Below are 10,645 nucleotides of genomic sequence, written 5' to 3' on the forward strand. Positions count from 1 at the left end.
TTGAGCGAATCTTAATTCGTCTGAGAACAATACAGTCTTCCAAAAGTCCAGAGGCTTGGTCATCATATCACTTGCCCACTTCTTTCGTCTGACTATGTCGGCAGGTCTTAATAAGGTCTTCCATCTAGCTGCTCTGCAACGATAACCCAATCTGTGGAGAATCTGTTGAACAGATTTCGGGCTCATCCCACCAACTTCGGCCACTTCTGCAGTCGTTAATCTGGGATCCATTTCGATTCTCCTCTTGAGAGCTCTTTTTGTCCTCTCCGATGGACCAGGGCGACCCAAACGCTGCTCAGTTGTTTCCTTGCAGTGTTTCCTGAACTGCACGATGATTCTGTTGACTGTCGAAAGCGGGATTCCCAAATTCTGTGAAATTTGCCGCTGACTTATTCCACCATCTGCTTGACCAACTATCCTTCCTCTAACAAAATCTGACAATTCGAGAGAACCTTGAGTTCTAGGCATGTTGTAGCACAAGATAAGTAGTGTGCAGACCATTTTCATTTATATAGTGCTCTGTGAACACAAATTAGTTTGAATAAATCAGTTAAATGACGAAACATTAGGTGTCTATTTACTTGTGACCACTCAGTGTATATATAGTTCCATAAAATCAAAATGTAACATTTTTTCAGATGATAAAAATTTGCTGCCAACTCACTTTATGAAATTAGTCCTGTTAACCTCATTGTTTCTTTTACTTCTAAGAATTCTATTTTCATTAACGTTATTATAGAACTATCTTTAGAATGTTTCTTACTTGACAATGAAATCACAGTTGGCTTCTTCCATTATAATCTTCTCAGACAAGATGTGCTGCTGCTGACGAGTTTCTACAATCTGAGCTTTCTTCATCACCTTGAGAGCATATGTCCTTGCAGTGTCATCATTCACCTTTACCTTAAACATCATATTACAAAAGAGCTACAGTTTCAACTTACATTATGAAATAGTGTCCATGTCTGGAATTTTATCCATTTTTCTGGAATTAAACTTAAGAAATAATAGCAAAACGATGTTTAGTTTTTCTAATCATTTTTATTATTATTATTATTATTATGTATTGATTAAAAATTTCAACCAATTCCTAAAAAATTTATAACTTTTCACTTAAACCATTATGGTTTGCAAAGTTGTTCAAATGTTACTTTAAGTTTAAAGTAAAATAGTTATAATTATAAAAGGCCATGCAAAATGGAATATTATCAAACTTAGTTGATACATTGATTTATTAACAAGATCATATTACACATTTACAAAAAGTCAAGATTACCAAAGTGCAATATTTAAACTCCAAAGGTGTTCTAGCTTTCATTCTAAGCCTAGAAACTGTAAACATTTCAAACTAGGCATGCAAACTAGAATTATAATCCTTTCTGGTCCAATTTAAAAGAATAAAAGTGAAGAGTTACTCTTTCAAAGTTTAAAACGTAAATGCTAATTCTTACAATGCCGTATGTTTTCAATAAAGTAAAAAAAAGTTAAAAACTTAAAAGCTTTCAGCTTCATACTTACAAGCTCAACCCTTCCAAACCCTCCAACCCCTATAGTAGCAATAACTTTAAGATCTGTCAACTTCAAGTGAACAAATTCTTCATTCAGTCTGTGTGTGCATGGAAGAATAGTTTCTTTAGACAAAAGTCTAACAGTATTTATATCTAAATACAATGATTAAACAAAGACTTGAGGTTTAATTCACAGAACAAGTTTTTATGTTGTGCACGAACAGCCAATGACTGAAGTTAGCAAAGTGAGTTTCATACAAAATACAATAAACTGGGTGCAACTAAATGCCACAATCTCCAATAATCAGTGTACAGAAAATTATTGTTCACCATATGTAAGGTGTTTCTGAGAAAAATGTAAGAAGCAACAAAATGAAAAAAATGCAGCCTAGAGTGAGGGGTTAATTACAATATTTTTTCCATTTTCAAAAGTGTACAAAATATAAGGTTGAAGGAGGAGTTCAAGTTCATTTAAAAAAATGACAAAAACATGTCATTTGCTATCAATAAATAACATGCAGTAGTATTGAACAGCAACAAATTTGGCTAATTTTGTGGACTTAAACACCTCTTTTTTGTTTACTATACATGGGCGTTCACAAGGGGAAGGCAAGAGGGGCACTTGACTCCAATTGAAAATGAGAAACATAATTCTTTCTTTATTCATTCAGTGCATGTATATGAATTTTTTATTCAATTCACAATTTCATAATACTTGCTCCCCCCCCCCCGAAAATGTTGACCCTGCCTGGAGAAATTTCTGCAGACACCCATGTTACTATATGTTATTTATAATGAGCTATATCTGATCATATATGCTTTAAGAAACTTCACCAATTTATGCGTATGCTTTCAGAATGGGGGTGGAAGGTCAAGAAAAAGTTTGTTTTGTATGTTCACAAAAAAATGGAAAAAATTATGAATGACATTAGTTGTCATTTAGTTTCACTTCTCTTAAACAAACTGTACAACACAACATATAACAACTACAATTTATGTGTTACAAGGAATCCATTATGCTACATATGAATTACAAATTTAAAATAACCCATAATAAGAATTTTTGCCATGCAATTTTATGTTACAAATACAAGCAGTTATGTCTCTTATATAATAATGTCTTACCTCAAAATTTCTTCAGAGTGCAAAAGGATAAGTAAAGTGAAAACTTAAGTCTTATTTTTACTTTCTTGTGAAAACCTAAAACCTGTCATTCATAATTATTGGGCTTCTACATCACTTCTCAAATAATTGATTTTAAGAATTAAAGTTACAAGTAAAGAACACTGCAATACACATTTTTCATATGTAAATAATTATATTATTTTTCTTAAAATGTTACAATATCAGTAGCATTAGGGAATTGAAGGGTTAAAAAAGCATCCTAAACTGTAAACATTAATCAAATCAAACAGAGGTCTTGCTTTCTATAAAAACACTGTACTCTACATATCTTTTGATCTTTCAGTTACTTGTCTAAAGTCGATCTGAAGTGATCAAATATCAGAAAAAGCCTGTATTATCTACTGCAATGTATCTATATGTTAATATGGTTAGATGGGTAAAATTAACATAAACTCACAAAGTTATTATAAGTTAAGTATTCTAGCAGGATTTATACAATAAATATGGAATTTTACAAAATAGTACTGTTTAAGCTTCATTAACATCTATATAACAAAAACGTTTACTCAAAACAGTGGAGCTAAATAAATATAAAACAAAGGATAATAACTTACTTTTTGCGCTCAATAATCTCCTCTTCATCATAGCGTTTTTGTTTGATTTCATCAATATTACTAATAAGTTGCAAAAAAGACCTACAAAAAAAAGCAGGATATTGAGAAGATTCCAATTTATTTTTGAGATATAAATTTCTTGGTTTTCAAGCCATCAAATAAGGTTTTTAAATTTGATATTTATATTTCGTTTTGCAACTTATACATCTCCTGTCTCAACCCTACATTTTACCATTACACAGTTGTTTAATTAACTCAAACAATGATACAACAAGTGCATTTACCTTAGCCTTCTTGATCATAAATCTGTATGTATTTAATTCATTTTTTACTGGGAAAATTAGTTAACTTTACAACTCAATATTAAATTCATTTTAAAATAGCAATTACAAAATGCATTTATGTAAATGCTTTGTTTCCAAAACATTTTGGTTGATTTTTGCAATTGTTCCATTTATATAGAAGCAAACGTTTATCAACTGTTATACAAGAATAATTGTATTTATAAATACAAATGTTTTTTTTAAATTACAAGTTTCTGTGAGAATATTGTACTAATTGTATGCTCAAATTGTTTAAGATATCCAAGTGAATACAAAATAAAGTGATTTAATAATAATAACAAATACTCACTCCCTGTCTATGATTAGACATACCACACCCTCAGAGTCATCTGCTATGATATTAGCTGTACGAACATCTTCTCTACAAAACAAAATAGAACATTCTCATTCTTTGCCATGTTCTATATACCAGGTGTTGAACCACCAAATAAGTCATTAAAAGAAAATAAATTGCCATTCTGAGTAGTCTTTCACACATCTCATGAAATATTGCAATATTTTCTATAAGTTCAAAGTTAAATATTGTGTTGAAATTTAAAATTACTTATAACTTATAGTTTGCTGTCTATAATGTATTTTTCAGTACAATACAGCAACCTTCATGTAAGAAATCTCAATTAGGATCTGTCCTGTAATACTACAACTGTTAACTGTATGACTTCCTATGGAAGATATGTCTAATTCTCTGAGAAAAAAAAAAGGTACAATATAACTATGTGAGTATAAAAATCTTCACACTACATACAATTTGATTAAAACAGAAGATATATTTTTGTTATAATTTTTTCAATTAATCACTGATAAATGATTATTTAGTTATATATGATTATTAAAATAAGAGAGTCCTTCCAACATCATCCACACAGTAAGCAGAAAAACAAACAATTACTTTTGTTTTAACATACACTGGGAAACAGGCAAAAGAGATTAGAAATCAGCTAAGAAAAGTAACCCATTGAAATTATCCACAAAAAGAATTGATATGCATGTTTAAGCTTATGTGCAAATTACAAAATATGTTTAAATATAAAGACTGGATATCTGCTTATAAAACATCAAATGTAGTATATGAATAATTGTGTAATTTAGGTTATACATGTTCTACCACTACAGCATTAACAATACACATACAAGAGCATACCAATTTGAGATCTACATCATATTCAAGCATTAAGAGACACACATTAAAGTAATGAACCCATAAATAAAGTATTAAAATCTTGGACAGGGCTGATAATGAACAAGTTAAAAATAAAGGAAAATCTATTACAGTAAAATACTCAAACCAGGATTGAATTAAGAAAACAGTGCAGTTCACTTATTATTTCTTGAAAAAAAAATAAACGAGAAACTTTTCACTAAAAAACAATGATTTTTAAGACCTTTATCAAATGATTTCTTAAGGATGATATTGTCCAGGAGATGTCATTTCACAAACTCAGATAAACAATATCATTCTAAAAAGTTCAGTCAACGTTTGTCATACAGAAAAATAGAAAAATAATATTAATGATACACACTTTTGGCTGCTTACATAAATATTCTTTCAATATTATAAATTTACACACAACTGTAAGATGTATTTCATGATTGATGTATAGCCTGGCTACACATGCAGACATAAATAATCTTATATAGGTAAAGAAAAATTTCCAAAAAATACTTAAAATGGCAACAACAAAAATCAACGACTGAACAAGAACAAATAACTCAGTACACTAAAAAGAGGCAAAAGAAGAAGTAGGACCCATAAAGTGATCCTGAAAGTTGGGTAAGTTCTACTTACTCTTGGTTTTTTACCTCTTTAAAGTTTTCCAATACTTATTTCAAAAAGTTGTGGCTTAAAGTATATTTTATATGTAAGCTTTTCGCATTGTTCCACTTTGAGAATATTTTGAATGAGGTGTGATGTATTCCTATGTTGCAGTTGGATGCATTTAATCAGTTGAGAATGCAACAAACAAGTAGTATCTTTACCAACAATCCTAATGATGTAATATTAAATTTTTCTGATTATGTTTTCAAAACAGAGAGAAAGGAATCTATTTGCCATACAACACAAAAGTAGTATCTTTTTAGAAACACTTCCAAGAAATTAAAACTACTATTTCATTTAACAACAACATTTAAAGCAACTGCTATCTGTCACATTTGATACTTCTTTTCTGAATTAAGGCAGGCTTCAACATCCTGCAGACAAATAAAATTTCCCAATCATTCTTTGAAACTTAAATTCGAAAATTATATTTTACCTTTTAACAACAAGTTTCAAAATAATTTATATAGTCTTACACTATTAGAACACAGATAAGTGTATAGTTTTAGTTTGTAATACAGATGTAAGTACACAAAATCATGATCTAGCTGGTTTCTTGGTTAAGTTTTTTGAAAAGCTTACATATAATAAATATAGCATGAGATTTTTTCTTCCTGCCAGTGAAATGTAGAATTTAAAGCTTAATAATAATGTTTTGATCTGGAATCTCTACATACAAATATTATTTTGGAAGAGAGTATTACAATGGTGGATCTTTTAGATCACAGTGATTATAATATAATGAGGATATTCAGGCATCTTTTTCAAAAACTACTAGAATTTACAACTAAAAATCTCATTTCCTATTGAACAACACTGTACATGATTACACTGATAAAATGGCAATTGGTTAAAGACTGGCATAACCTTTTGCTAACTTGTTTTCTTACTATGATAAAAAACAGAGGATGAAAGACTCCAAGTTTAAAGCCTACATACTATTAAAGGATCAAATTTTGAAGAGACATTTGTCATCTTTCATGATAATGAACATGTTAACTACTTCTTGAAGTATTTTAATAGTCAACATATTGATATAGAGCTTACTGCAAAAGATCAACAATAATATCAATTTTTTTTAGATATGTAATAATGACAAGTTTGAATGTAATTACTGGTTTATACTTTAATTTTGACATTTGTATCTCATAATAATTTTAAAAAACATTTGACTAATACATTGATTAATCCTGTATATAAAATCACTAGCATATATGAAATATTAAATGTTTTTAATCAAAATGACTTTCCAAATAATATTAACGGCAAGTGTGATTATTTGAGCAAATTTAAGTCAATAATTCTAAATAGTTGAAATGGAATTTTCCTAAACAATTGTCTTTAAAGCAACAGGCTGAGAAAGATGTTATTCACTTGAGGCATTATTGGATATATTTTGAAATTATTCCAGTTTTAAGTGTTTTGGGAGGTTAGTGTTCATTAGGTACACTTAGGTAACTGTCAAGTACTGGAGGATGCAGTGTTGTTAAATAAGTTCTTAATTATTTAATTATTTCAGTAGGCTTGTGTCCATGGTTTTAATTAAACCTGAAAGCAGATCAAAGTTTTTCCAAGTTTAAAGATAAAATATCATCAATAAAAACATTTAATGTAAGATATATGAACTTAAATGGTATAAATGTAATTTTAGGTATATTGGATCAACACTAAATAGCTTCAAACATGCATAAAAGAAAACGCAGATTTTAAGATCTATTGCAAAAGAAGTATATGTAATCATGCTCTCAGTAAATGTAACAGCAGTACATCATAGCTTGTTCAAGTATCTTGCAAAGAGGGGTGATGAGAAAAGATTGTATATATGTAGATTAATAGATTAAGGCCACGACTTAATGAAGTTTGGGAATTAATTAATTATTACGGATATGATTAGAAATTATCTACCTGTGATTGAGTTAATTGCTCTGTTACCTTATAGAATATTTCTAGCCTTTAACATAATAATTCTTTAACCACTGATTTGAAAATAATGAAATACTTTTGCTTAGTTTTCAGTTATTACTGATTTTCAAAAGCATTAATTCTCACTTCACCACTACATAAATACAAAACACTGTCAACAGAATGATATAATTGAAAATTCTCCTCAATTATTTTAAACTCTGCTTACAAAGGCCACTCAAGATATTGCATACGTTTTTTCAAAGAAATATATTTTCCAAATATGTATATTAGTTATTCATTTTGAAGAATTAACAAACAGAGGTGAAATAAACAGCAACTGCCTAGTTCAGCATGATACTTGTGAAGAAGGTCTTGGAGGGCTAATATACAAAAATTGTACAGATGGAAATGGAAGACAAAAGACAGATGTCTTTCCAAACATCATTCTTTTCCATCAGTGCTACTTTTATAAATTGATACTCCAAGACTTTCTCCACAGGTGTTATATTGAATAAAGCAGTTGCTGCCCATTTCACCTTTATTTGTTCATCATGACATTCACATGGACACGTTTTAATCATTAATGGCATTAGTGCTTGTTCTTACATTTGTACAGATGAAATAGAAATTCTGGAGAATTATGAACACTATTAATTAAGATCAGCTTACCCCTGAAGAGCTTTCTCGCCAAAAAAGTCTCCTCTGTATAAAGTTCTAATGTATTTTTCTTCTTCTAACTCTGGGACTTTTATTGTCACTTGTACCTAAACATAAATTCAGAACAAAGATTCATCAACAACTAGCCAAAATGTCTTTAGTACTTTATAAATATTGTTCCAGAAATAACTTAAAGTAAATAATGAATATGGATGTTGAACTACAAAACTAACTAGGGAGAGACTTTCATATTTAAGTGTGTACATGAACTCCAAATTCATCCATCCATAAGATCTTAAGGTGTCAAAAGTCAAGAGCAAGACAGTGTATCAACTAATCTGAAACCAAAGTTATCCATAAAAAATGACTTTTAGTGGTCTGTACTTTTAGCTTATTCTAATCCTGACATATTAGTCAAATGTTATAATTTAAACAGTGCAGTGCTCCCTGACAGAAATTTTGCACAATATGTATAAACAAAATAATTTACTACTCTGATAAACCCTCAAATATATCAGTGATGTGGACTAAGGCCAAAACTTGTGAGGAATTTTCAGGGTGATACAAAATATATAAAGAAAATGTTTTTAAGAAATGTAGCTCAAGGGTTACTGATTTGCAGATTCCTGAACAAACTTGTACCATAGCATTAAAATAAGTACAACCACTACTTACATAGTAAATCATATCTGATTTCACTGTAATTCTAAAACAAAAACAAAATTTATAATATGAATTTATCTATGTAATAACAGATATATTTTGTACTTCTTTCAATTGCAGTAGAAGTTGTTAACATTAACCTTTCCTTTGCTGATAATAAAGAAGGTATCTCCATGTGCTCCTTGTCTTATGATATAATCCCCTTTGCTGTAAGTTGTCTACAGAAGAAAAAAAACAAAAAAAAAACAATTTTTGCATAAATAACTCTCACATTTTTGTACACAATCACCTACATATATATTTTCATTTATTCTTTGCTTTTTTTACTAATTACAGCTAAAAAATGGGGGCTATATTAGTTTGTCATAAACAGCTGCTACAACCAGGATCAAACAAAAAAAGAACAAATTTATTAAACTTTGACAACCACGGTAATCCAAAATAAAACTTTCAAAGAATTGGAATAAAAAAAATTATCGCTTACAACAACACAATTAACTGTGTGTCTGGCCAGGACTTGATACTAATGTTAATGATTTAACAATACAACATAAATATTAATGTTAATAACTATTTCAATAAATAAATGAATCAGGAAAAAGAAACAGAAGAAGATAAAACCTAATTTAAAAAAAAACAAAATATTCCAAATTTAAACAACTACAAGATCAATAACAATACAAAGTAACAATCAGCAATAATACATTTTAGCCATATCATGTGAACTAACTCATGGAAGCTTCATTAGACCAAGAGACTACCTATTATAATAAATTTACATAACCTTTTACAAGATTAACATCTGTATGTCACCACTAGGGTAAGCTGGTGTCAGTTTCATAATACATACAAAGTTACTCAAAATCAATGTGATCAGCTAGAAGGTGAGTTAGTGCTTTAATGTAACTAAATATTCATAGGTAAACTAAATGATAGAAGGAATAACAAAACCATAACAAAATAAAAATTGAATTCTCTATCTCAAAAATTATTGAATTTTAAACAAAATATGTTTAGTAATTTTTATGTAAACATAAAACAACCACGTAATACATAACTAGAATTATAAAACTGACACAAAAGCCAGAGTCTAACTTATAATTTTTTAAGCTATTTTTAATGACTTTGGAAGCTGTATCACTTGCCTCTTCAAGCACATCAGCTATCTTTATGAGGGTTTCTTCATTTAACTTCCTAAAAGTTGGCACACTAAATTAAAAAAGGAATATGTTACATTTTAGGAGTGCATCAATCAAAAACTGCAGCTTAAGATTGAAATAAAAGTGATATATGTATTTTTTGGTTAATACACAAGATCTTCATTTCATACTTAAAACAAAAATTAATAACACCTGGCTTAAGATACAAATCTATTACGTCATGTTTTATGATTGGTTAACTAAAAGAACATGTTTTCTATTGCATATTAAAGAATATAATATTGTTTCTCATCTAACCTGGACACTGATTAAAGGTCTAATTTTACTAGTTACATCATTTTTAATATTTTCTAACTGCTGGGTATAATGGCTCACCACACAAAGGAAGGCCACACAAAATAATAAGTATATTTTTAAAATGCTAAATATATATTGAATATCTAAAATAATTATTTGAAACATTGTACACACATCAAACTATTAGATCGTCAAGAAACTAATGTCACATTTTGGAACACTTCCATTAACCACCCTCTAAAAAACATACAACACATATAATAGTTAAACAAACCACCTAAACATCACGTTAGTGTAGCCTATATAATGTGTAAAATTTAATATACTCTAATCCCTTACAGTGATGGCACACGACGAGACACACATTCGACATGTAATATTGTTTGAATACAAGAAGATAAAGAACACCTCTGTAGCCACAAAGAATACCAAAGAAGTTTATAGAAATGTTTTGAGTGTTCATAAGTTTCAACGATGGTTCAGCAAATTTCATTTAGATGACTTTATCCTTAAAAACTGTGATGGCAGGGGTCGACATGTTGAAATTGACATTGAT

The 10,645-nt window shown here is 29.3% G+C and overlaps 1 protein-coding gene across 2 annotated transcripts in view; it reads right to left on the bottom strand.

Moving 5' to 3' along the window:
* Nucleotides 1-10,645, bottom strand: part of LOC106461395 (cGMP-dependent protein kinase, isozyme 2 forms cD4/T1/T3A/T3B-like) — a 75,335-nt gene that overhangs the window by 16,754 nt on the left and 47,936 nt on the right. For both annotated transcript variants that reach the window (XM_013921213.2, XM_013921212.2), the window contains exons 5-11: nt 9,778-9,841; nt 8,773-8,850; nt 7,982-8,076; nt 3,881-3,952; nt 3,248-3,328; nt 1,519-1,606; nt 764-903 (exon numbers count right to left, since the gene is read on the bottom strand). In XM_013921213.2, coding sequence (XP_013776667.1) covers nt 764-903; nt 1,519-1,606; nt 3,248-3,328; nt 3,881-3,952; nt 7,982-8,076; nt 8,773-8,850; nt 9,778-9,841 — 618 coding nt within the window. The remainder of the gene's footprint in view (nt 1-763; nt 904-1,518; nt 1,607-3,247; nt 3,329-3,880; nt 3,953-7,981; nt 8,077-8,772; nt 8,851-9,777; nt 9,842-10,645) is intronic.

This window comes from Limulus polyphemus, unplaced genomic scaffold, assembly GCF_000517525.1.
Source record: "Limulus polyphemus unplaced genomic scaffold, Limulus_polyphemus-2.1.2 Scaffold950, whole genome shotgun sequence".
NCBI classification, from domain to species: domain Eukaryota; kingdom Metazoa; phylum Arthropoda; class Merostomata; order Xiphosura; family Limulidae; genus Limulus; species Limulus polyphemus.